We start from the raw sequence: 27,710 nt of genomic DNA on the forward strand, positions 1-27,710 counted from the left end.
GCGGCGCGGCAGCCGTTAAGAGAGGCGGGGGGGGGTAGCGGCCATGTCACCCGCATCGGCCACGGCCCCAGGGGGCGCGGTAGGCGGCAGGGGCTGTGCCCGGGTAAGCGGCACTCGGTGGAAAGCGCGCCTCAGAGCGGTGCAGGGGTGAGCCGGGAGGGAGGTGGCCACGGAGCGGGTCTTATTGGCTTCTCAGGTAAAAATAAATAGAGAATTAAAGGTGTAACTGCGCGCACAGCTCTGGACAGAATTGGGTCAGTTGGTTTGGTTTGAATTTCTGGCGAGACAGCGCTGTCAGTTGCGCTGTACACGATGCAACGGTGTTTGCGGCACTTGATACGGTAACTCGTCGACAGCCGTTGAAGTTGTTCTGTTTTCATGAAGCGCACTAGATGCAACTGAAAGCAGAGTGGACAGTGTATCAGTTAAAACCAAAGATACAACAGGAAGAAATTGGGTAAGAAGAATAATGAGAGGAAGGTGCATCACCTGTGTGTTGTGCAGCTTTGTGGAAGCACTGAACGTTCCTGTTAGCCAGCTCAAAAAAGCACCGCACATTTGTTTTTATGTGACTACCCACGTGTCATCTCGTATGTCACCTGTTGACAGACCAATACATGTAACAGGTCCTGGGCCAGAAGACCTTGTAATCTACAATTAATCTTGAATGTGTAATTACTGTCCCAGTACACACACAAACCAAAAACATTGCTTGTGGTTAGAGCAGCCAGCAGCCTGCACAAAGCTCTCATCAGCTTTGTTTCAGACCATGCTGCATATGTTTCCCTTTTGCTGACTGGCTTCTTTGGCCTTGCTCTAACTTCTGACCTCTCCACCAAATAATACCAAGTGCCCAGTTACTTCACAGAACTGATCTATGTATCTTACTTTCACAGAGGTTGTACAACTCATGTTTTGACTGTGTTTCAGTTATTTAAAGTCTTTAACAGAGAGAAAGAAGAATCTTGCTCTGACAGTTGCTGACCCTTCCCTTCCATTGACAGTTACTGCTTCATGGCAGAAGCGGCAGAAGCACATGGATGACAGTACTCCAGTACTCCAACGTTAATTTAATCTGTAGGTTGCATGAGAGCTGGAGAAGCTGAAGTCCATGCAGAGATTTTCTTCAGATGTACATGCTAGAAAGGTGATAATATCTAGAAGGAAAAGAGGAGAAAGCACACAACTGTGGTTTAACATTTGTACCATTGCAGCTCTTGGCTTCTCTGTGTGTGAGTCAGTGCTTAGAGAGCTAGATGGGTAAAACAGAGCAAATGGGATTTTCCTATAGCTGAGTCACGTAATAAGTGAAGACACGTAGCAAACCCTGTCATCTAACATACTGTATATGCTCATGTCCCATAAGTGTAACATATCAGTGGGTTGCAAAGCAATGACCTGCTCTTAAGACATCTGCAGGATTCTTTGTGACCTTCAGGTTGTCTGTTATGCAGACTTGCCTTGAAGTTTGCTTGGCTTCAGTTGTTGATCTGTGAGTCCACATCCAGCTAAGTATTTTGTACCTTGCAATTTTTCTACAGCTGCCTCAGCAGCGTCTGGATGAGCAAGGAACAAAGTCTACAAATGTCTATTCTGATGGGTCATTTATTTCTTTTTATACTCCCTCTAGCTCTCACTATGGCTTCACCAGCTCATGTGAATGGCAGGGTTTATATGTCAGGATTTGTATTAAATTTGGATAGCATAGTGCCTCTTCAACAGTCAAGTTCACTGTCTTCATCAAAGGTAAAGTGCTGGTTTTGTTCACCTGCCAAATTGGTTGTCTTTACCATTTACCTGTTTTCTTACCCAGGTCACTCAGATTTACTGACAGACCAATTTTGGATTTAGATGCTTCAGGAACTTTGCTGTTCTCTGTGGCTCTTTCTCCAGGTGGTTTTCTGTCTTCTTAAGACCTTACCACATCTCATTCGTGCTGAGAATTTCTGACTGGTCACATAGAATCATAGAACAGTGTTGGAAATCACCTTAATATCACCAAGTTCCACCCCCCTAACCCTAACCCTCACACTAAACCATGTCACCCAAGGCTCTGTCCAACCCGGCCTTGAACACTGCCAGGGATGGAGCATTCACAACTTCCCTGGGCAACCCATTCCAGCGCCTCACCACCCTTACAGTCAAGAACTACCTCCTTATATCCAATCTAAACTTCCCCTGTTTAAGTTTTAACCCATTACCCCTTGTCCTATCACTACAGTCCCTAATGAAGAGTCCCTCCCCAGCATCCTTATAGGACCCTTTCAGATACTGGAAGGCTGCTATGAGGTCTCCACACAGTTCCTTCTCTTTTTCACTTCATAGATGTTTTGGATCCAAGACATACTGGTTCCTGGTCATATCTACTATTGTTTTTGTCATCCCAAAATGGGATTACTGCAGCTCGTCCAGATGCTGCATCGATTACTAGTCTTTCAAAGATTGCATATGTTTGCAAACTTCTGCACATTATGAACTTAGATTGCTTTAAGTCCTTTGATGGCATCTTCAGCTCTGTTAGATTTTCCTAAACATTCTTCAGATCAACTTTGAAGTCAGAGACCTCCTCTGTTGTTTCACTATAGCTCATACTCTTTCTTTTTAAAAATTAAAATTGCTGCTGACACCTTTAAAGCTTTTCTATAGTGGTTAGCCCGTAGCTAACATTTGTACAATCATTATTTTAGTAGCTAAATGTTTCAATTTGTTTGCCTGGGCATTTCTTATGTGGTCTTATGCAGTGGCTACTGGGTATGCTAAATGCATGGCTTTTCTGAGGCATCAAAAGTAACCATACATTTCATTGTTCTCTGATTCATAACTGGTGGGTAAACCATTTCATGGTTAAACGTTCATCTTAAAGGTATTAAATTTTAGCACTATTTAGAATTAACTACTTTATTAATAATGAAACTTTTACCCCAAGTGAAAGTTTTCAGTTTAACCCATCCTTTTGATTTAAAAATTAGCAGGTCATATAAATACTTTGTAAGGAGTCATTGAAAAGGAAATAGAATTGAGCTGTGTCAGATATCCTGTGGCTTGTATTTCCAGAAGTTCCCATTTCATTGTAAAACATATTTCAGTGTCAGTTCACAGACCCCTTGTGTTCCAGCTCCAGAATTCTTACCAGGCAGTACCAACATTTTGTGGTGAGCTTTATCATGAAGTTTGGGCTCAGCAGGTCAAGTGCTTTTGCCTGTAACCTACACCGATTTAGGCAGCGTTCAATTCTGGAAAGAAGAGAGCAGTCCAGTACCATACAATATTTTAACAGCAGATTCGTCTGGTTAATAAAGTGCTCCCTTATTTATCTTGTATTCTTTCTTTTTAATGCCTGGGCCTGACAAAAAGGGGACTCTTTGGGAATAGACTGCCAAATTCTGCACTGTATTTCTGCAGTTCCATGTGTTGCTTAGAGATTTGTGGCAACAAACTTCTCAAAGGTATGAAGTGAAGGAGTTACATTTCTTCTTCCCCCGAACTTTGGAATTTATCCCATTTCATGTGTAGTTTGTCTTCTCATCAGGGAAGTATTTTCTGATCAGTATGAGGTGTGTATTCCCCAGCATGAAGCCTGGATGTATTTTCAGAGATGGATACTGATTAAGATCCTTCATGTTTCAACTATAAATTCTATTCTTGAAGTAAACATAGGAGAGTAAACAGTTTCTGTTAAAAACAAAACCATAGCAACAGCCTCATGACAAATCACAGAACTTTGCAGTCACATTGTCTTGTAATAAAGAAGGCCTTTGATATGCTATAGGCACCACCTAACCCAGCTATAGGTGTCAGTAACACTGTCTCACAGCGTGTATGACTCAGCATCGAAAGCATGTTTCTGGTTGAAATGTGGTACAGAAGCTCACCCTCTTTCTCTGCTGTAAGTGGCTACCTAGAGTGTAATTTTATTCTGATACCCTCCCCCCCTGCCTTTCCAAAATCCTTTTGACACTATAACAAAACCTTTAAAAAAAACAACAAACCCAGAAGATTGAGCCAATAATTTAAACCAGTAGTTCAATACTTAGAGTACTGTCATTGTTAGTTAGGTCGTCATCATTTCAGTTAAAAGTGGGAAATATATGTTCAATAGCAAATGGAGGTGTTTTGCTGCTGGACATTGTAATTCACATAGTGAAACTTTCCCTGAAATGATTGCTGAAATATGACAGACCTTATCCTCTTGTTCCTGTGGTATTCAGGGAAAAATGGAGCAGACCTGGTCATCCAGGAATTCCTCAGGTGGCTGTTCATATTGTAATTTGGTTTCCCTCAGTTGTACAAATTGTTTTGTTCATGTACAAATATACCACTGATGTGGTTAAAGCATCCATGAGCTCTAAGTACTGACCTGTGAAGGGCAGATACTTGTCTCTGTGGCAGTTGGTCAGCAGACTTTTAAAGATAATACAATAAGCTGCCAAAACCAGAATTTTAAACTTAGGTGTTTTCTCTGACCTCATTTTAAGCTTGCTGTCTGAGATACTATGTATTCTTGAGATACTAGGTGCTTGGTCCTTACCATGTGAATATTGAAAGCCTGGAAAACATCACTGCAAGTGAAGCTGCCTTTTGAGTCTCCCATGTATTCTAATTCACTTCTCCTCACAATTGGATGTTCTCCTTAACCAAATTGGTATGTTTTCATTCCTCTAACAAAGGTTGCCACTTGCAGTTCCTGGAACTTCTTGCTGGCTGTTTCCCAGGAGGAGTGTCCATGTGCTGACTGTGGAACGTACACGTCTGCTTCCAACTAGCCTGTGGTAACCAAGTGGGATGTAAATCTAATTAAATGCAAAAAAAAAAAAAAAAGCTACAGTGTGTTGCAATAACGTTCAAGATCTGACATCAGCTGACAAAAGCAAGGAAATTCCAAGTGAAGATTGCTGCTATGTCCTTACTTCACCCGTTTGTATTTCAGAGTTTTAGGGCCTCAGGACTGCACACACTTGACTGTACAAAACTGTTCAAAGAGCGTTGTCACAATGGCAGACTTCTAAGAATCAGGCAACATGTGCAACTGTAATTTTGACTCGCTTGTGGGCACAAAGTAGGATAGAATTAAGTAGCCTATCATACACTATTTTTCTGTTTCCCCCCTTCCTCATTCAGGACACAGAATAGATGACTCTTACAGGAGAAAGCAGCTGGTTATTTTAAATCTCTGCATGCAGCAAGTGCCCTTTGCCTTATTTATTTATTCATTCAATGAATAAATACTTAGGTATTCTTAGGGCATTTGTCATTGTGCTAGGTGATACTTCGTTAACATTAATGGAATTATTTCTGTGTTTCTTTTACAAGAGAAGAAATATGGTTTCATTATACTTTCAAGGGAGTGTGGATTATGTCTGCAGAGGGTGTCAGTACTGCACTGCTCAGATTTGTGGCAGTTAACACTGAAAAACCTTGCTGGTAGGTGAACTCAGTCACAGCTAGTTCTCTGCTCAGGTTTCCTATATGATCCTTGATGGAAGCAAGTGGAGAAACAAGCTGGCTATACTGTACACTGTGAAAAGCCCATGCCATTTATGTGACTGAAGTTACAGTGACCAGGGATTAGTGGTAAAGAATCTTGTAAGATGCTGGGATGGTGTCAGTTGTGTCCCATGAGCGGGTATTACTGCTCATGCTATTGGAAAATTGGCAGATGGACTATGTGCCTTTGCATCAACCACTGTGGTGCTAATTCAGAAGTATTATGTTAGGTCCATGTCACAAACTTATAACCAGGACACAGGCAAATAGTTCATTTTGCCAACACAACTACATGGGAGGTATTTCAGTGCAGAGGCAAATCAGATGACGAAGTACAGCTGCAAAACTTACAAGTGTGTTTCTCAGCATCATCAACACTGAGTTGGAAGGAGCTGCTTGCTCTGCTTGGAGTTAGTAAACTTTTTAATGTTTAGAAAGAGGTCATGTTTAGACGTAAGGAGGCCCCTTTATACGTAATGCAAATATTTAAGGGATAGGAGATACCATCCTTTCCTTCTTCTATAGTTCAGTGATTAGAAACCCTGAAACTCAGCTTGAGGAGGACCTGGGTTTGGTTTTATCCTCTGTCTGTGAACACAGAATTAACATTTTTTTCCTCCTTCTTAACTCTGTTATCCCAAAGGCACTACCACCTTCACTGAATGGCTCGGCCTTGGCCAGTGGTGGGCCCATCTTGTAGCCGGCTGGCACTGGCTTTGTTGGACATGGGGATGCTTCTATCAGCTTCTCACAGAAGCCACCCTTGTAGACCCCCACTACCAAAACCTTGCCTTGCAAACTCAGTACAAGCAGTCAGAGATGTTTTGGGAACCTCACTGAAATAAGAATTTATGGAATGTAGGCATCTCCATAGTTGGAAAACAACTGGATGAGAATTTTGAAGACAGTCATTTTGGCTTTAATGATCAGAAGTATTCATTTTCAGCATCTGAGTCCTTTTGCTCGTGCAGTCACCAAGAGTTGTCTCAGGTCACAAGAGAAATCACTGACATCTGGGGTGAGGCTTCAGCATACAGACAAATACGTCAGACTATGGAAAAATCAACATGGGTTTTTGTAGATAGAGAAGCCTTGTCATAATTATGAAGTTGTTTGACAAAATCAACAAACTGATAAGCCAGGGTGATGCATTCATTGCCATGATTTCAAAAGAGCTTCTGGCACAGTCCTTCACCAGTGCTGCAAAAGGACATGAGCTGTCAGAGGTTACGAAGAAAGCCTGTCTTGTGTCTTCTGGCTTCCCTAGCTGAAGGATAAGGGTTAACGGGTAGCAATAGTCATTTTTTACACCGCAGGAGAGTTACGATTGGACTCCCACAGGGATTCATGCTGGGACCTGCACTAGTTAGCATTTTCAGAAATTGTGTTGGAAAGAGACTGAGTAAGGAAACAGCACAGTTTGCTGCTGATGCAAAATCCTTTACAGTAGTGGAGTACAAAGCTGACAGCAAGGAGTTTCAAGAGGATTACATTCTGCTGAGCAGCAGCTAGAAGTTGAAATTCAGTCTCAATAGCTGTAAAATAATGCCTACAGGCAAAACCAATCTTAATTGTATGAGCCTAGTGGTAAGTTCTACATATGCTGTTACAGCAAAAGAAGTTCTTAGAGCCTCTATAGGTAATTGTTTGGAAACTTAAATTCTGGTTCCAAGTAAAAAATACCAGGAATTATTAGAAAAGTAAGACAGAATGGAGCAGAAAGCATTGTGACATCCTTGTGTACACCAGTTGTATGGCCACATTTAGACAACAGTATGAAGCTGGTTTTCCAGGTCAGAAAGAAGGTAAAGGTAGCAAAGAATAATAAAACAGAGAGAACAGTTTCTGTTCTACACTTGACTACACCTGGATTTTTCAGTTTGAAAAAAAAACAAAATTAACAATGCTTCAATGATGGAGGCAAGGTATTTGAATTATATAAACTGGTGGCTTGTGGAGAGGAGGTAGGGAACTCTCATGCACTTTTTGTAGAAAGTAATTGACAGCAGGTTAAAACCAACCAAAAAGTAATCTTTTTTTTTTTTCAGATGCTGCAGAACTAAAGTGTGGACCTCCCTGCTTCCAGAAATGTGGAATCTAAAACTGTAATTACTTTAAAAAAGGGACTAAATTCAAAAGAGAGGTGGAGCATTAGCAACTAGTAAATGGAACATAATACAGTGGCCTTTAGTTCAGATTTTCACTAACCAACGCTTTACTGAAAATTCTGTATATGAAAAAGGATTGTGCTATACCTGAGTTGTTCTTTATACTTTCCTCCTGACTGTGTAGTCCTGGTCATTAAGTTGAGAAGCAAGTTAGGCATACCTGTGGAGTCTGATACAGTATGTCTGCTTTGCAACTAGTACAGGAGAGAAACACCAAGATGGTCAGGGGACTGGAAAAAATGGTATATTATAGAAGATTGAGAGAACTGATATTGTTCAGCCTTAAGGGGGCGGCTAAGGAAAGATCTTACTGCTGTTGTGTGCATGGAAGGACAAGTCAGATTCTTGTCAGAGTTGCACAGTGGTAGGCCAAAAGGGAATGGACACATGTTGAAACATGGGAAATCTTGCTTAGATGCAGAGAGATGTATTTATTTATTTATGTATATATTTATTTATTTATTTATATAATGAAGGTGGTAAAATATTGGAAAAAGTTGCCCAGGAAGGTTGTGTGACTTTCCTGGTACATACTCAGAGCTTGACTAGATGTGGTCCTGAGCAATCTTTTCTAACTGGCCCTGCTTTGAGCAGTAGGTGGTCCCAGGTGGCCTCCCAAGGCCCATTGCAACCTACTTAGTTCCGTCCTCTTAAGATAGGTTCTTACTATTTGTTTGCGCCCTAACTATACATTATTTCATATGGTATAGTTTTTCATAGAAGTGGAATATAGTGGGTTTGGTTTAATAAATATATACTAAAGTTCAGTGCAAGAACATACGGGGACAAGACATTTTATATTTGCCATAAAGAAAATCCAAGAGTCAGCAAAGGTACTTTCTAAGTGGCTTGACAGTAGTCATAGAAATGCTTTGTAAAAACACATCAAGAAGAGGACTTGTTTGTCAGGGTGCAGCTGTAGCACAGGTCAGTAAAGGTACTGTTATCCATGCTTACAGTGTTTGTGTTTTACTTCTAATGTCTCCTTTAAACAAATGATATATAATTAGTTTGGCAGACACTGATGGGGAAGAGTATACCTAGCATAGCATGTGCTGCCATGTCACCCAATCTGTTTGTGAGTGCGTATTCTCTGCAGAACTCAGGATCAAACCTGTTTCCAGCAAGAAAGCCAATAGAAAGATGCTCTTCACCCTGATTTCTCTAACCAGGGTCAGGATTTCTTGGTATTTGGGGTAAGATTTTTTGAAAGATAAGATAGTGCTGTCCTGACTGACTGCTTCTGTTCAACAGCTGGCATGCATGGCATGAACAAACGTTTCAGACTACCAGAATATCCCAAACTGCCCATCACTGTTTTCTCCTATAATAAGCTGCAAACCTTGCTACAGCTCAGCAACTTAACAACAGTGTACTTACCAGCAGCACTTATGGAATAAGCTGAGTCCTATACTTTTAAAGAACAAATGCACTTCAACTTAATTACAGTCAGGCCTGAATAAAAATTAAAGGGTTTGCATGTCTGCTAGTCTATATGTGGGTAGAAAGGCAGTGAGGTTAAGATAATAGGCTCAAAATGTATTCTGAGAAAACATTTAAAACCACAGCAGGGTGTGATTGTATGCAAATAAGTATTTTTGCAATAGCAGATTAAACACCTTATGGAATTTGTATGGAAAACTGCATGCTTGTACACGATGCAAAGTGTGATTAAGCACCAGTGTGTGGAGGTTTTGCCTTCGGTAAAAAAATTAAGGCAGATTTAAATCAATCAATGTTTTTCTCAGTCTTGTCACAGAATATGTTGTAAGTTACGAATGGAGACTACTAGAGAGGAAATGTTAAAAATAACACTACTTTTTCCTTGGGCCTGCACCCTTACAAGAATATGTCCTGCTACGTGGCAACATACAGGAGCTGAGACAGTGAGAAAAGAAAACTGGCAAGTTGATCTAGGCTTTTACTACAACAGCTGTTAGTGGTATGTATTTTGCCATCAGCTTACTAAATGACTTACTTAGAGAATGTTTTCTATAAAGCCTTCCAAGTATCTTTTTGATGGTTCTCGTGAATGGGTGGATTAGTCATCCCAGGTTCCAGGGCTACATTTAAGTAAACATTTTTCATGTTCACAGATTGTTAAAAGGACTCTGAGGGGACCTGGTGCCTATAGGAACATCAAGTACCTTCACAAAAATGTGCAGTGAGCAGTGGTGGAAAAACCTGCACTGGCATAGGCAGATAATCACTGCTCCACTTGGTTGTTTGCATAACTAAGGGACATTGTGATTGGCAGAATGACTGAATTGTCTTTAGGAAATGATCTTTAACATCAACTTCTAATCGACATTACATGCCAGAGTTATGTATCTGCCCTTCTGAAACTCCTTTCTCTAACACACAAGTTACTGTGTCCTGGGCAATGAGAGAGAGACCCTGTCTTTTTCAAGAAGAAACAGCTTTTAGGTGCTCAGGAAGAATGTTTAAAGAACATTTAAAATTGCAACCTGGATTTTTTTCTCCCAGCAGGGATAGATCTGACTTAGCAAAATAAAATATAATGGTGTTTGTTTTCATCTAGTGTTTTTCCTATCTGGAGTAGAAAAGATAAAATACATTACTTCAAATTAACCTTGATGTAAATAATGAAGTAAATTGGACTGACAGTGATCTTCTGCAGCTCCTCTGGGTGAGTATGCAAGAAGTAAAAGCTTCTCTGAAGAAGTCAAAGTGTCACATTGAAGAGCAGTGAAACACACACTCTTTCTGTCTTCCAAAACAACTCTGCCTGCTCAGCAGTAAATCTGCAGAGGGAGCCTAAGCTCACACCACCAGGATTACTCTTCTTTCCTTCCTCTTAATCATAATTTGTTAGTGAAAGGAGTGGACAAAGAAAGTGCAAGATCAACAGTTCTGAGCAGTGGTACAGCAGGCTTTGCTCTCCTTCATTCATGTGCCTTTGTCCCACATACTCCAAAATCACATCTAGCCGTGAATGAATAACTGACTGGCATGATTTATACAGACAGATGAAAATCAGAGGGCTGTGAAAAGTATCACCTACCCATCTCTTGAAGGGTCTCATGCCTGCTTGGGGGGGGGGCTCAGTTTATGAAGCTGCTGCTGAAGTATGTATCATAGCCTGACATTTTAAGAGAAGAAAAACATAAACGCCAGGGATTTTTTATTTCTAGCCAGTGTATAAGGAGTGGGTTTCTTCAGGAAAGCAAGAACCTTCTTACCATGTAGGCAGGAACTGTTAAGTGAGGGTAAAGGGCCATCCAAGGTGAGAAACTACTCCAGTCCTTGAAAAAATGACTTTTAAAATCAAAGCTGAGACATCCCACATAAAAGTCTGTGAGATAACTTTGGGTATGTTCCTTCAGAAAAGGCACAGAAGAAGGGAAGATGGAGTATGGCAAGGCAGACCTATTGGTAATGGAATATAAAGCTGCTTTTACAGTGCCTCATTTTGCAGCCAGTATATTGTTTCTCACTTTTAGGACTCCCTAAATTCACACATAAAGCTAGTAGAAGCAAACTACATAATTGCTTGAAACAAGGGAAATAAAAGCAGACTTGTTAATTTAATGGTATTTTAAGCAATAATTATTTTAAGCAGAAATAATTAGATTTCCCTTCAATTACATGTAAGAGGATATATTTCAAGCCAAATAAGGGACAGAATTAGAATATATACCAACATTAATCTCTCATGCAGAAACAAATAAGGGCAAGAGTCTGAAGGAAGTCCTGCTTATGGATTTTTTTCCAAAGCTGTTTGATTCAGGTGGGACTAGCCAACTCTGCTATAGAGAGGTATTTGTCCCAGTTGTCTTTGTTTCTCCATACTGCCTCTTAGCAGGAGGAGAGAGAGACAACGGAACATTTTTGCTTGGCTTGTATTTATGTTAAAGAAACCCCAAAGAATGAGATTATCAAGATGAAGGGAGGAAAGTTGATGTTTCTGAGGTTTTGACTCCTGGGGATGTTTATTCCACTGCTAAGAAAGCTTTAGCCCCCTTGTGAAGAGAGCTTCATTATGACAGAACAAAACTGGTAACTGTGGACCATGGATGATCTTTGACGTTTTCTCTTCTCTCTCTGTCCTACTTTTGGCCTTTCCAAAGATGTTCAAATAGTTGCTCTTTGTGTTAGTGCTCAGGGCAGGCTGCGTATCCTGCGTATCCACTTGTCAGTGCATACCTCTGTGAAGAAGCCTGAAGTATTTGGTTCTTTTGTTCTTCATTCACAGTCGTTGGGCACAGGCATATTTTGTCAAAGTAATGAAGCAAGATGCTTAGAGTTCGGGGGTTTAGGTTTGCTTCCCAAAGCTACTTAGTCCCGTACCAAAGGACTGCATGCCCGCTCCAACCTTCAAATCAGTCTTTTTGATACAAATGGGAGATTTACAGAGTATTTTGGCTCAAGTCTTACTTGCATCTCTCCTTTTCTAAAACCATAAGAAAAAATTTCATGTAAATGACTTCCAGGAATACTAATTTTTAAAAGAAACCTATTTTGTTAAAGATGGTGAAACCCATAGACAGCAGTCGCTTTGCTTAGCCAGTGTAGTCAGACTGAGTTGTGTTGCCACAGGATGAGAACTGTACTGAATGCTTCTTCAGTTCAAAGTGGATCAAGGGTATAATTTTAGAGCTGAAAGACTTTGCTTACATTTCAAGTAAAGAACTGCAATTTATTTTACCACCCATCCTATATTGCCCATTTAGATTGAAGGCCTTCAGGCCTGGAACTCTGCCTGTGCATTTCACATGTACAGTATTCTCAGGATACAATATAAATAATAATACATCAGCATTGAAGGGAATATCTCTGTGGAGCAATCCACAACTGAGTGAACTTCTCAGATATTATGGAACAAGGCCAGCATTACTTCAAAAACATTTTTCTTAGACAAAGTCAGTCAAATGCCTAAATTAAAATCCCACTCTATTGCTTTGGTCTTATCAGATGAAGTATCTGTATGTTCATTTAATAACCCTCTCATGCATTTTATCTTTATGCTTAATTTAAATATGAGAAGCAAACACATTTTATATAGTTGTTATTCTGCAATTACTACAAAAGCTTCTGAGAATCTTTGATCATGAGAATGTTATTTCAAATCCAGTTGTGCTTCACAATTACAAAATCTCTTACTGAAGTTAGTTTGGATGCAGTTCTACTCCAAGTGCAGTAAACCACAGTCAGCCCTCAAAAAACAGGTATGACTACAGAGCAGTAAAGAGATTGGAATGCACTCATGTAACTGACTTGATTTATTTGGTGGTGGGGTTTTTTTAGGCAGAAATTCCAACAAAACTGTAATGGTAACAAGTGTCTGATGTAGTGATTTAGCATGAGATGCAGTTTGCAAAATGTTACTGTTATTAAAATACTGTAGATTCTAAAATTTTATTTATTGTTCAGGGACAGTACAGTAGAGTTTCAGCAACAGAGTTTTGGTTTTTAAGGGGTATTTTTACACAAGATAGTGCAGAGGTGACACAGGCCACTAACCAATATCAACAGCCTTGTGCATGGACATGGTCAGATTAGACTATGAACAAACTTTAATAAAATTTAACTTCTCAGGCAATGAAACCATGAAAAGTTTTACTGCTTTTCCATTTTCCACACACATACTATGTCACCCTGTAACACTGAAACCCCATACAAATGAATTTCATCATCTTTACAGTAATGACTTTGTTTCTACCTTTTATTCTTGAGGGGGAAAGAAAAACCAGAAAGAATTCACAGCCTTAAAAGAAGTGTCTTCTCTCTATTCTCAGCAAATATACAAAACTCGGACTCACTGTTTATTAATAAAAAGCAAGCAAAACTTACAGCACAGTTTATTTTAAATTCCAGGCAATTTGAAAACCCAGGGAACTACAGCCCAGTCAGTCTCACCTCTGTGCCTGGCAAAATCTTGAAGCAGATTCTCCTGGAAGGCATGCTAAGGCACATGAAAAACAACAAGGTGCTTGGTGACAGCCAGCATGGCTTCACTAAGGGGAAATCCTGCCTGACCAATTTGGTGGCCTTCTATGATGGGGCTACAGAACTGATGGACAGGAGTAGAGCAGTTGATGTCATCTACCTGGACTTGTGCAAAGCGTTCGACACTGTCCCACACAACATCCTTGTCTCTAAATTGGAGAGACATCAATTTGATGGATGGACCACTCGGTGGATAAAGAACTGGCTGGATGGCTGCACACAAAGAGTTGTGGTCAATGGCTCAATGTCCAGCTGGAGACCAGTAACGAGTGGTGTCTCTTAAGGATCAGTGTTGGGACCGGTCTTGTTCAACATCTTTGTCAGTGACATGGACAGTGGGATTGAGTGCACCCTCAGCAAGTTTGCCAATGACACCAAGCTGTGTGGTTTGGTTGATAAGCTGGAGGGAAGGAATGCCATCCAGAGGGACCCTGACACACTTGTGAGGTGGGATGATGCCAACCTCATGAAGTTTAACCATGCCAAGTGCAAGGTCCTACACCTGGGTGGGAGCAATCCCAGTCACAGCTACAGGCTGGGCAGAGAAGAGATTCAGAGCAGCCCTGTGGAGAAGGACTTGGGGGTGCTGGTCGATGAGAAAATGAACATGAGCCAGCTTCAGTGTGCGCTCGCAGCCCAGAAAGACAACTGTATCCTGGGCTGCATCAAAAGGAGTGTGACCAGCAGGTCGAAGGAGGTGATCCTGCCCCTCTACTCTGCTCTTGTGAGACCTCACTTGGAGTATTGTGTGCAGTTCTGGTGTCCTCAACATAAAAAGGACATGGAACTGTTGGAACAAGTCCAGAGGAGGGCCACGAGGATGATAAGGGGGCTGGAGCACCTCCCATATGAAGATCGGCTGAGAAAGTTGGGGCTGTTCAGCCTGGAGAAGAGAAGGCTGCGTGGAGACCTCATAGCAGCCTTCCAGTATCTAAGGGGGACCTATAGGGATACTGGGGATGGACTCTTCATTAGGGACTGTAGTGATAGGACAAGCGGTAATGGGTTAAAACTTAAACAGGGGAAGTTTAGATTGGATATAAGGAGGAAATTCTTTCCTGCTAGGGTGGTGAGGCACTGGAATGGGTTGCACAGGGAAGCTGGAAATGCTCCATCCCTGGCACCTAAAGGCTAGGTTAGACAGAGCCTTGAGTGATATGGTTTAGTGTGAGGTGTCCCTGCCCATGGCAGGGGGTTGGAACTTGATGATCTTCAGGTCCTTTCAAACCCAAACTAATCTATGATTCTATTCTAAATTCAGCTAGACTGTATGAGCTCTTTGAAATTGCAGTCTCATGGCTGTTAAATCCTGTAGAATGAATCCAGCATGAAGCAGGATTAGCAGACTGGTCAGTAATGAGATGCTCAAAGAGTACAAACTACTACCCAAGAGGAGTCACCATATGCTGGCTTGCAGGCCTCACAGCTGGGTGGATACTAAATGTTTTACCCTTGCCCACGACATTCTGTCATGATCCAGGGCAATGCCCATGTTCATATAACACTGCAGTTCCTGGGTGTTGCTGATAAGGGCTAAAAAAAGGAAGACTCAGAGCAACCGCAAAGCTGTGCAAAGCAGCAGGTGCTTTAATCATTTCCAAACACTGTGTTAGGAGAGCAGTGGAGTCCAGTCTAAGTTCCTATGCTGTTTCTTGCCTCATCATGCAAATGTGGTCAACCTGGAGCAGGAAGAAATCAGTTCAAATTTGTCCAATATATAGATTTGTTCTACTTAAAAGGTCCATGGCTTCTGAAGGTAATAGGAAGTTAACCCATCTAATTTAGGTATGTTCATTTAGTAAGGATCTAACCCTTTTCTGAGGTGGTGGCGTTATTCAGGTTCAAGAAAAGCACTGAATTTGTATTCTCCAGTACTCTAATTAATAAGTCTTGCAGAGCTGACTGTCTGCAGCTCACTGTGAACAGCAGCAGTAGAGAGTACTTTTATGACCTCATGGTTAAGAACATCTAAAACCGTGAGATATAGGTTCAGTCTTCTTCAGGATTATTTAGCTTATGGAGTGAATGCTTTAACTACTAACGTAGACTTAACATACAGAAACAAGGAGTAACTCCAGAAGTTAACACAAGCGCCTCAAACCTATATTTTCAAGATTCTCCATATTATCTACTCAGAGTTCAGGTGGCTTAGGACCTGAGCGGAGCTTTAAGTGGGACATAGTTTCACTTGTATCAGGACAGTGATAAAAATGACTTGGATTAATTCTTGCTTTAATAAATACAGACAGGAAGAGGGAGCCACATTCTGGCCCTGCTACGTTCATCAGACTCAGGCCATGGAACAGCTACAGCACTATTCGTACTCCAAAAACTCACCCTGGAACAAGATTATATGCATAGAGGCATAAACCTTGTTGATTTTTGCCACCTCTTAATACCTATATTTATCCATCATGCTAGTGCTTAAAGATGCAAGCTTAGAAAATATGATTTCACTGTGAAATGATTTCAGATCTTTTGTCCGGAGTCATTAAACTGAAGTGCTGTTTTGTCTGATCAATTCAGCAGGTGAAGAAGAAGACCTTTTTAGCCATACGTCTTCTTTTACTGCTCCTATGAATAAAGAATGTTTCACTGAAAAGCTTTAGAAGTGTGTTTATATGAAACCCATGCATTTGAATAACATTATAGATCAGAGGTTAAATAAAATACATTATTTGAAATAAGGCTGAATTTTAGAGTAGGAAAAAGTGAGATTTGCCAGACATTGTAGAATTAGGCACTGGGGGAAAAAAACCTATCGATCCCTTCAGGGGGAAGTATTGGCAAAGCAGAAGCCAGTAGATCAGATGGAATTTGTTTCTCTCCTAAGGTACCGAATTCTGACAACTGTGGGAATAAGTGCCAGCCACTCATTTAACACATGAACACCTTCAAAAGTGTAGTAATTATGAAGGAGAGAGTAGGACAAATACTGCATTTTCCAATGCTAATGAGTTCTTTTTATGGCTTAATCACTAGGCATTGGAGAGGTTTTTTTCCTAAGAAAACTGAAATGTAAATCTTAATTTCAGATGTGCATTGGCTGTTTGCATCGGCCAGCCTTTCACTAGAAACTTAAATGATTTCCTGTTCCAGCTTAAAACATTTTAAAATGGAAATAGTATAAATGTATTGTAGATGAATGTTAAAAATTAACCCAAACTCTCTTCTTTCCTTACTTAAGCTGAGATGTTCTTCCCTACTGTATTTGGGAAAATTAAACGTTTCACCATGCTTGGAAGCCAAAGGTTCATTCATAGTGTTCATTAAGCAAAGAAGCTTATGTACTCTATCAACACGAAGCTTAAAAAAGGGATTACTTTTACTTACGGAAAATCCTGCCATTTTGCACCTGCAGTTGAGTGCAAGCAAGTATACAGTCCAGCCCCTAAGTTATGTTTTGTTCATTCATATTGTCATGCAATCGTGGCCTGAAAGAGCAAAAAACAACCAACGTGAAACCAGCCCCACAGATTCGTATTTTTAAAGCTGCTTCCCTTGCCCAAGTGAATAAAAATCACAAATATTCACACTTCTTTTGTTTCCTGGCACAGCACGTTTGATTTGCTCACAAGGCTGCTGGACAAACTACAAATACACCTTCTCTAATCAGATGATCAAGTCTCAAAGCAAATGAGGGCACCAAAGATAACACCAATCTTCCAAAATACCAGTAGCTAAAATGCTGTTGAGACTGGAGAATACTTTGGACATCCCTGCCACCTGGTGTTTGGAAAACAACCTCATGTCTGAAAACAACCTGAATTGCTCTTAAATCTGTATTCCTATTAAGAAGCAAACAAACATTGATGTATTTAATATGGATTAAAAGCATAAGCAGCAAAAGCGTCCTTAGGTTGGTGTTATTACCAGAATCTGTCTAGAAAGAAAAGGAACAGGGTCACTTAATGTTCCTTCCAATCCCACCTCTTATAACCACAAACATTCTCAAATAGATCTTTGAATCCAGTGTATTGACACATCTCCTGTCAGTAATGACACTTTTGATGAGAAACCTCCCTTACACAGCTTCACAGTCTGTAAGGTACAGCGTGCCAAACCCAAAGGCAAAGGAATAAAGTTGTATGAGGTGGAGCTACATAAAAAAAGGACTAGCAATAAATAATACTGAGCAGTAAGTGAGTAAGCAGGCAGGGTCTGAAATTACTGTGATGACTATTAGCGTGTCTGAGCAAAATACTTAAAACCCCAAGGCTGTATAGTGGAAGTGGCAATGACACTACCACTTCTGTATGTTTGATACTTGAAGGAAACATTCCTCATTGGCAGCATTGATCACATTAAGCATAGAAACTGAGATAAACCATGTTTTATCTTTACCTATGAAAGGGTTGTTTCAAGTGGGGTCTAAAGCTCCAGTGTGGGCAACTGGAAAAATTACTGTGCAATTCAGTGATGATCAAAGTGTACCTATAGCACAGTGAGGGCTGGTTTGTTGTTTTTCCTTTCCTTTGCAAACCAAATGGAAATACATCTGTGTTTCACTGTTGTAACTCTGGGTGAAACCACAGTCTAAAGTCAGTCTGAGCAGAATAAACAGCTAGCGTATAAGTGAGCACCCCTGCCTGGAATAACTTCTTCGAATGGCTGCCAAAAGTAGAATGTAGCGTTTGGGTTTTTCTTCAGGGCAATGGAGGTCAAACACAACTGTGTGTTTGGTGCCCCACTGTTTCAGTTCTAGGAACTTTGAAAATGATATGCTCTAGAAGTTCAACTCTATATTGTACATTCACTGTGTACACATACTATCTCAGGCGCTTGGATCAGCATCTCTTGTAATAACAGAGCACATAGGTTATGTTTGGACCTGTCTATTAACTGAGAACGAGGCACTTGCATGGAGAGAAGGTAGCTAGCTATAGCTTTACTTGTGAAATGCAGGGAGGTGGGGTTTTTCCAGTTATTCTTAAGCCGATATTCTAAACTGCTTAATTCTCATTAACTTTTCCCAGGACATCTGAAAAAAAGTTGCTTTCTAATGAAAGCACAGAACATAAGAAGGAACTGCATAAAGCAGAAGATATTCTTCCTGCTTTCTACCAACAGTAACTGCTGAGCACAAACAGATGTTAGTACTATTTTCTTGCCTTACTATTGATGGGGAAAACTAGTGACTCTTGTATGATCTTTACAGAGAGCACAAAAGGGAGGAAAAAGAAATACAAGAAGTTGAAGGAGAAAACCCCCAGCTAACCACAAGTACAAATTACATCACTGGCCTAGCATGTGAACAGCTACTAACAGTGGGTCCAGGATCATTTCTTCTGTGACGCTGAATACTAGGCTGTTTACGGAATGTTTAAAATATGTAAAGAAAAAGAATACTTTAAACTGTTATGAAAATGTTGGATTCAAAAGGTATCACTGTTCCCTTTTGGTCAGTTCAAGCCTGTTGCAGCAGACCTGTTTTTGTTAGTCACAGCTTTTGCAAACCTCTTCAATATTCCATCTAATTTACTCTACATCAGTATTATTTTAACTGTTAAATACAAAGACAATAATGTTGCATATAACCTAGTACCATGAAACCTGTGCTTTCCATTCCTGTTTTGGTTTCACCATGCACAAATGGACCTTAAAAATCTCCTCAGAAAATGGAATAAATCTGCAAGAACCTAAGAGAAGACACCTGAACTCACTTCACACTAACCCTACTATTTTGTTCCTTAAATATCTGCTACGGATGACTGTCAAAGATAACGAAGCAGCTGAATAAACCCTTTGGATAATAAGGTATCATCAAAGAAAATGGTATGGATGATTTTACTTTTCACTAAAAAAACGTGAAATGTGTGACATTACACATGGAGAATGTATAATACACCTTGGCCCACACGAGTCTTATTTTCAGAGGCCAGCTCTGACAATGGCACATTCTACTGTACTGAAATTGCCCAACATTCTTCTTCAGCTGCTGCTTGAAATGAAATTGGCTCCTGAATCAGTAAACCAAACCAGTTAGGTAGGCAGAAAATCTGGGATTTGCAGAAGGCTCTGAGTGGACACACTGGCACAAGCTGCTCCCCAATCTATGTGCATACATGTATCTAATAGCTAAATATGCCAAGTTTTAACAGCTGTTTTCTTAACGAAAAATTGAAGTCTACATATTGTTTAAACTGTTTCAGTTCTAAACCTTTACCAAGCCATGGTAAAAGCCAATTAAAATTGTTTCAAATACAAAGAAATGTGTACTTTGTTTTCAAGGCATTGATAGTATTGTTTTCTACAGGAAAGCGAATGTGGGATGTTTGAATCTCTAATGCAGAGAAAACTGCAACATGGCATCTTGAAGCTGTAGAAAAGGCTCCCAAGCCTTTTCAAACCCTGAGGTAGCACCATCCCTGTTCAGCTATTTTACCTGTATAAAAGGAAAAAAAACCCAAACATGCAGATGTTACAGGCAAAATAAGTATGTGAGAGCAACAGCTCTGCAGACAGGCAGGTCAGTGCAGACAAAGGGCAGGAGATGCTCCAGGTGCCAGAGCAGAGATTCCCCTGCAGCCTGTGGTGCAGCCCATGATGAGGCAGCTGTGCCCCTGTAGCCCATGGAGCTCCATGGTGGAGCAGATCTCCACCTGCAGCCCTGGGAGGGCCCCATGCCAGAGCAGGGGGGTGCCCAAAGGAGGCTGTGACCCTGTGGGAAGCCTGCGCTGGAGCAGGCTCCTGGCAGGACCTGTGGCCCCGTGGGGAGAGGAGCCCACACTGCAGCAGTCTGTTCCTGAAGGGCTGCACCCCATGGAAGGGACCCACACTGGAGCAGTGTGTGAAGAACTGCAGCCTGTTCAAGGACTCACACTGGAGAAGTTTGTGGGGGACCCAAGGGAAGGACTCCAGTCTGGAGCAGAAGAGCGTGAGGAGGAAGGAGTGGCAGAGACAATGTGTGATGCACTGGCAGCATTACAGTGCAAATATTAACCAAAGTTCTACAAAACAGGACAGGAACAATTTCCTGCTTCTGATCGTAACTTGCATAACTGCTGCATTTGTATGTACTAACGCAGATGCCCGGCTAGAAACTCTTACTGCAGATTAAGTGTTATTTAAAGTGCTGTCTTCACTGTGCTGATACCAGACAAACATGCACAAATCACTGTAATCAGACTTAAGCAACTTGCATACCATTATTATTTCAATGGCTGCCTTAAATCAGAGCATGCTGTTTACAGCTGTTCGTGAAGCCCACAACTGCACAGAGACAAAAAACATACTAAAAAACCACATATTTTATTTTAGCATTAAAGATGCATCTCTAAACCATCAGTACAAAACCAAGTAAAAAAGTAAACACCGGCATTTTGTGAAATCACATTGAACTAATACGAGATTTAATATAAAGTTTTCATATACCACTCAAATGCAGTTTAAAAACAAACAAAACCAAACAAGTAGCCTGGTCTCCAAGACACCTTCTACTTGAAATAAACTGTTGAGTACCCACAGATTTTACCTACAAACCAAGGATACCTTCTTCTTCCATTTATGAAGTCAAGTCATGCACTTCAATCACCTGCAAGTGACATCTGTGTAGTCTGTTACAGAACTGAAGGGAACATATACAATGTCATGATTAAAGAAGTCCTTCCACTTTCAGTATAGGCTCTTGTATCAAGTCAATGCTTGTCACATATCCTTAGACTGATCATCTTCTTCAAGTTTTCTGATCTCACTCTTTAAACAGTTGATGGTTTCACGACTTGCTTTCAGTCTCTCTTTAAGCTCAGCAATTTCAAAACTAGTTTTCTTTTTGGCAGCTTCCAGCTTTTCCCTGGTTTTCACTTCAAGATCTGCAACTGTGGTGGCGACAAAGAAAAATGAACACTGTGAGTACCATGAAAAGTTGTGATCATGTTTTCTTTTTAATTTGCAACAGATTCAATTTGGATGGGGTGTCCTGGAAAAAATGTATTTTAATGTATTTTATAAATAAATTATATTGCTGGGCCTCATTCAGCCAATCAGTTGTGTGGATGGAGTTATATAATTCACTAAATCATAAATCATTTTCCAGAGCTTTCTAAAGATTAAGTGGGAAAAATATCAAAAAACCTGACATGGTACCAGCAAATAAATGGGAGATTGCAGAGAGTTACAAATAATTTGTATGTGGTGCCCAGTGCCAGGACATGAGGCCATGGACACAAACTGAAACACAGGAGGCTCCATCTGAACACCAGGAAACACTTTTTCAACCAAGCATTGGTACAGGCTGCTTCAGGTAGGTTGTGGAGTCTCCATCCATGGACATATTTAAAAGCCATCTGGACACAGTAGGCGGCCCTGTAGGACCCACACCTGTAGGTGGCCCTGCTTGGGCAGGGTGGAGGGAGCAGATGACCTCCAGAGGTCCCTTCTCCAGCCATCCTGTGACTCCTTTTCCATGTACTGTAACCACTTTCTCTCTCTGCCTTACTGGAGTTTATGTATCTAAAACACTTAGTTGTGCTGCCACTGCTGTAATGAGTATCTGACATTAGAACATCTCGATCTGCTTTGCTGAGATGTTACTTTTAATTTGCTCATGCACAAGTTTTTGGACAAAGCTGGCAAAGCCAATATACCAGGGAGGCCATGGATATCCCTTCCTATCCCAGACATTACATAATCCTGGATCATGGCAAAAAAACCCAAACAACTTAATTTTTACCTGCTTCAGTAGCACATTTTGAGGGAATATATACCACAAAAACCCCAGTAAAATGTCTATCTACTCTCAGGAGAAACATCCAGAAATTTTAAGTGAGGAAAGTTTAAATTTGGACAGTACTTCCTTATTAAAGATCTTCTACACATAAACCGCAACAACATGCAACATAAGGAAAATCCACTTCAAGACAGGCTAAACAGATGTAAAAATACAAGTAGCTCACAAGTCCACACACCCAAACAGACATCAGGCAGATGGGAACCTGAACTTTGTAGAGCTCCAAACTGATGGCTGTTCTTGGCTCCAGACACTGACTGCCCAAAAACACCCAGTAACATGTGCTGTCAGGGGAACATGCAGATGAGCCAGAGGCGTGTTGAGCCAGCCTATGCTGGCATTAGAATTTGTAATAACAAGGTATGGTTTGGGTTCAATAAGTATTACATTTGCTTTCTGAGTACTAAAGAGATGAAATCCAAACATTCAGAACAGAACTCTTCACTAAGTACATCCTAGTTTATGAATTACTATGTTTTAATTTCCTTTCTTCAATTCCCTTAGTATTCTGTTTTAGTTTTAAAGACAGATTAAAGAACTCAAAGAACACTAAGCTATACTTAAGAAGCATGTTATGAAATTACCTACACTTAAGAATTAGAAGGGAAAAAGGTAGAGCTTTCAAGACACTACTCTAGTCCCAAAGGGTTGCTGCTTTGACTCTAACAGTACCAAATGTTCTGTATTTCAGTGCATAAAGCATGATCTTTGCATGCAGTTAATATCTAGATGAGCTAAACACAACTGTACCATGCACAGCGACCTTGATTTATTATCTGGTTTAACTCATTTCAAAGATGTTAAAGTGAATGTAGATCATGCCAACATGTTCATAGTGAGTAATCCCTGAGTTGTGTTTTTCCAGCAGGTACACGGACCAGAAAAATCTTAACAGTTTTTAAATAAGCATTAATATCTTTGCAAAAGTCAAAGATAATTTAACACAAAACCACCCTTTTGTAGCAGCATCCAAGACCACTGTACTGTTACAGCCCAGAAAAAAGAACAACACTAAAAGCAAAACCAACTATTGTCCGTTTCTAAGATTAAAGTGTTGTTTTCAACTTACACTCTGTTTCATGCTTATAAGCACCTAACGTTAGTTGACGAGACGTTGTTAACAGCTGTTGCATCATTGCAGTAGGATCTTGAAATATCTAATGAAGGAGAGAAATACATGGTATCACTAATGCTCTTCAAAACAAAGTAAGGATTATGTTGAAAACTTCCATACCATTTCATCATAGAATTCAGAAACTACAGTTTTCTTTCCCAGGATGGCATTGGTATCAGACTGGAAAAGCTTCAGCAAGTGATACAAGGTTACCTGTACAAAGACAGAAGTTTATGAGATTGACAACTGTAGAGAAATACAAGTCATCTTCTGGATATCAACAAGCAGTATTTGTTCTTACTGAACAATTGTATAGGATTTAAAAATCTTTCAGGAACACAACAATAAATGTCATTTAACTTTAGAATAATTACTAAAGTTTAATATGAATCGTTAAAACACACCAACTACCCAGAGTTACTTTAAAATACTTTAATATGATGATTTTAAAATATTTTAATGATACTTTAAAAATGCCTGGGCAAGTATTTTAGGATCAGTGTAGAAAAACTATGAAGAACACCTTCTCTTAAACATTTCCGAACAGATGGTTTCCTTCAACCCAACTCTCCCAATTAGAGTGCTTTCTGTGACTGTGTCAACCCTTCTTGTGAAAGAAAAGCACCAGGAGGGGACTGTGAAGAGCTTCTCACTGAAGTTTCTCTTTGCAGCATTACTCTTCCATTACAGCACTGTGAATGGCAGAAGCCGGTGAGGAATGGAAGCCTTCTGCCTATCCCTGAGGAACCACTGACCACTTGGACCATGCCCTGGGAAGGGGACACAGAGTTCTTCCCTTCCATGAACATGCTTGTGAATGGCTGGGGAAGAGAGTGACACCTGACTCTGACTGGTACCTCCTGGAAAGGAAGAACCTGACAGGCACTGAAACAGCCTTCCACCAACAACAGCAAATTAAAACCACACCCAACCAACTTTAGGACAGCTTGGTCAAGCTGTGAATGGAATTAATACCACAAGTCAGGATGCTGCTGAGCACGATGGCACAGGAAACCCCTTCTAGTCTATTACCAATTATCTGTATTTAAGAAAAACTTAACAGTTTGCGCCTCATCTGGCAAAAAATGGCTAAAGCAAAAGGATCACGGCAGAATGAACTTAGTCCTTCCAGAAATAAAACAACCCCTTCCCCTAAAATATGTAACTGAGTTTCCTACCTAAGCCTAAGACAAGCAAACCTGCAAGATACACCGAAAACGCGGGATGGGAAGAATGGGAAGGAAGAAATTCATTCCAGTGATTTATTCAACTAGAGATGTGCCTTATCCTGTCTTTGTTAGGAAAGACTACTGCCAGCATAGTACCTTGGCTGTTTTCTGACTGGTTTTGACCCAGTCTGCTAAGACCAAGAACAAAAAAAAGAAGATAAAATAATTCAAATATCCTAGAACTAGGAACCTACATGGAAGAAAAATCCTTAGTATGTGCTCAAGCCAGGTAAGGTACAACACGTGGTCACGTATTAGCAAATGTCAGAGAAGCCAAGCACAGGCAGAGCAGATATCACAAATGCAACAGTAAATAAAGCACAGAAACAGGAAAACATGGACAGTTTTTCAATGCATCTCCTACAGGCACAGGCTCTATTAATTCCGTGACTAATGGGGCTTATTTTGAACAGCAATATCCATCCCACAGCTCAGCTTCACACCACCACAGCAAATTAAGCATTGATAGAAGTTCATTGTACTTACAGGCCTTTCATTTGGATCAATGAAAAATATCTTAATGATGATCTCAAATTCACCCCAGCCTGTTTCGGTGATTTCATATGGTGGTTTGGTAACAACTGCAGAAGGAATCGCAGAAGTGTTAATATGGGTAAAAGCTTCCCAGTGTAATTTGTCAAAATCCCAGTTGTAGGAACAGGCCAGGTGCAAGACCCACCTCTCAAGGGGTTCCCATAGCTCTCGTGCAACTTGAACTGGATTTTTTTCACATAGGCTGACATATCCTAAAACAGAAACGCTGTCATTCCCAGTGATTTACACAGCACACCAAACTACTGGTCATCATCCACAGAATCAACCAGGCTGGACAAGACCCTTCAGGTTATCAACTCCAACCTTTATCCCAGCACTGTTAAAGACCACCACTGAACCAAGGCACTGGGGGCCTCACCTATACTTCCAGGGATGGTGATTCCACACTGCCCTGGGCAGCCTGTTCCACTGCCTGAGCACCCTCACTGTGAATAATTTTTTCATAATATCCACTCTAAATCTCCCCTGGTGCGGCCTGAGGACATTACCTCTTATCACTTGGGAGAAAAGACCAACCTCGCATCACTCTATCCTCCTTTCAAATACTTGCAGAGAGCGGTAAGGTCCCCCCGTGAGCATTCTCCAGACTGGACCCCCCAGGTGCCTCAGCCGTTCCTCATCAGACTTGTGCTCCAGGCCCTGCACCATCTCTACTGCCCTTTTCTGGACCTGCTCCAGCACCTCACTCACTCCACCCACCCGTCCTCCAGGCCTGTTGCTTCTTCTGACAAACACAGGATTTCTTCTGACTTTAAGTACGAAAGTCGGGCAGTAAATCCACAGACTACTGCCGGGTGGCGGGTCTGTCACTACTTTGTCCCCTGTCCTCATAGGCCGGCTTTTTAAACGCCCAATTCCCAACGCGGGGCTCGGCTTAGGCGGGGTAGGAGCTGTCCCCCGGTCGCGCCTCACCTCGTTTCGGTAAGGCTTCACGTACACCGTCCACTGGTGAGTGTGCCCATCTTCTTCCCTCTTCTTCCCGAAGTACCGCGCCACGTTTCCGTACACGATCGGCTTCACGATGGTGACGCCCTTAAGAAGCGCAAAACCAGGAATAAACCACAAGGGACACGTTCCGACACGCGCCCGTAACCCGACTCGGGCCGCATCCGCACGGAGCCGCTCCCGCCCCGCCCCTCGGCTCCTCCCGCCCGCGGAGCTCCCCGCGGGGTCGGGGTCCGGGTCCGGGTCCGGGACCGCACCTTCACGCGTCCCCCGGAGTCAGGCCCGAACTCGGCCATTCTCTTGAACATATTGCCCCGGGGGGGCGCCGCCCGCAGCCGCCGCCCGCGCGCCGCTCCCGCCAGGCCCCGCCAGCTCCGCCCGGCACCGCTGCCCCAGCCGCTTCCGGCGGCGCGCTGCCGTCATGGCGCCGCGGCGGGGCGCGGGCGGGGCATGGCGCGCTGCGGTCAGCAACATGGCGGTGGCTGGAGGGCCCGCACTCGGTTGCGGCCTTGGTGCTGTGGCTCTCGTAGCGTTACTTCACAAGTCCTCACGCAGCCTTGGCCATGGGTGTATCGCGGCGCATTCCCAAGGCACGGCGCCGCGCTCGGTGGAAGCAGCCGTCCTCCGCGAACGGAGCTGTCCCAGGGAGGGTTCTGTATGTGCTGACAGACGGGTGCAGAGGGAGGGAAAGGCCCGCGTAACACAGAGGAAAGGGGTAAAAGGTGGCAGCGTGGTAATAGCCGTGCAGCAGCACCGAGCTCCGGGACTGTGGGCTGAGTGCTCCAGAAATCTTTGTACATCCCTGGAATATACAGAATATCACCTGCGGCAACACACGAACCTGTTGTCTTCCGGACAACCGAAAGCTGTGTACTTCTGTTTGCATTGTCCAAGGGAAAGCAAACAACTGCCCTCTGGCAACTCTCAGTTACCAGAATGAGCAGAGTAAGTCCAGTGAAGCAAGTCCACACACGATGGAAAGCAAACTGGGCTGCAAGAGGATGCTGCATCTCATGCATTTATCTTCACAAGACAAAATACAGAATGAGGTTAACGGTGTGACAACAAACTGGTTTCTGTCACTCTTTAGGGTTACTCTGCAATAGAGCTCCTTTGCTCATGGGTAAAGAACTGTGTCATCAGCTGATGGTCTTGATAGGCACCACTTCGGTTTTGCAGCAGAAGGGTTAGCCCACCACAAGTTAGCAAGTTATGCTTCTGGCTCAAAGCTGGATCAGATTCAAAGTTGAAGGTTCTTTGGCTGAATAAGGTATTAAAAATTAACTGATGCTTAGGTGTGAGCGGCTTGTGCTGGTGGTCCTTGTCAAGACAAGTCGGTTTATCAGGAGCAAATGCCTTCAAATCAGAGCCTGCAGGAGGACTGGGAGAAACACCCTTTCCCATTACAAAGGTGAGTAAGCACAGCCCCGTTTGAACCAATGAACAGATTCCCATGAAGTCTGTTGAAACAGCAATGCGTCACGGAACTTTTTGCAAGGTGCACAGGAGGTTCTTGA

At 41.8% G+C, this 27,710-nt stretch overlaps 1 protein-coding gene and 2 long non-coding RNA genes across 3 annotated transcripts; 2 read left to right on the plus strand and 1 right to left on the minus strand.

The window, feature by feature from the left end:
- The first annotated feature begins 90 nt into the window (after positions 1–90).
- On the plus strand, positions 91–24,517 carry LOC133220172 (uncharacterized). Its single transcript, XR_009727656.1, has 3 exons — positions 91–457; positions 1,005–1,147; positions 24,136–24,517. It is a non-coding gene; the product is annotated as an uncharacterized LOC133220172 (long non-coding RNA).
- LOC133220170 (uncharacterized) lies at positions 2,031–19,615 on the plus strand. The gene is made up of 3 exons (XR_009727654.1): positions 2,031–3,298; positions 4,507–4,591; positions 18,781–19,615. It is a non-coding gene; the product is annotated as an uncharacterized LOC133220170 (long non-coding RNA).
- On the minus strand, positions 20,855–26,567 carry YEATS4 (YEATS domain containing 4). The gene is made up of 7 exons (XM_061368055.1): positions 26,451–26,567; positions 26,161–26,280; positions 25,373–25,439; positions 25,180–25,274; positions 23,585–23,677; positions 23,420–23,507; positions 20,855–21,439 (listed from the first exon to the last, which is right to left on the minus strand). Exons 1-7 carry the CDS (start codon positions 26,499–26,501, stop codon positions 21,270–21,272), a joined length of 684 nt encoding a protein of 227 aa, XP_061224039.1. The 5' UTR covers positions 26,502–26,567; the 3' UTR covers positions 20,855–21,269.
- Between the last annotated feature and the right edge of the window lie 1,143 nt (positions 26,568–27,710).

Source organism: Neopsephotus bourkii, unplaced genomic scaffold (assembly GCF_033783945.1).
Source record: "Neopsephotus bourkii isolate Nb327-2 ecotype Australia unplaced genomic scaffold, CSIRO-AGI_Nbou_v1 NB_1423, whole genome shotgun sequence".
NCBI classification, from domain to species: Eukaryota; Metazoa; Chordata; class Aves; order Psittaciformes; family Psittacidae; genus Neopsephotus; species Neopsephotus bourkii.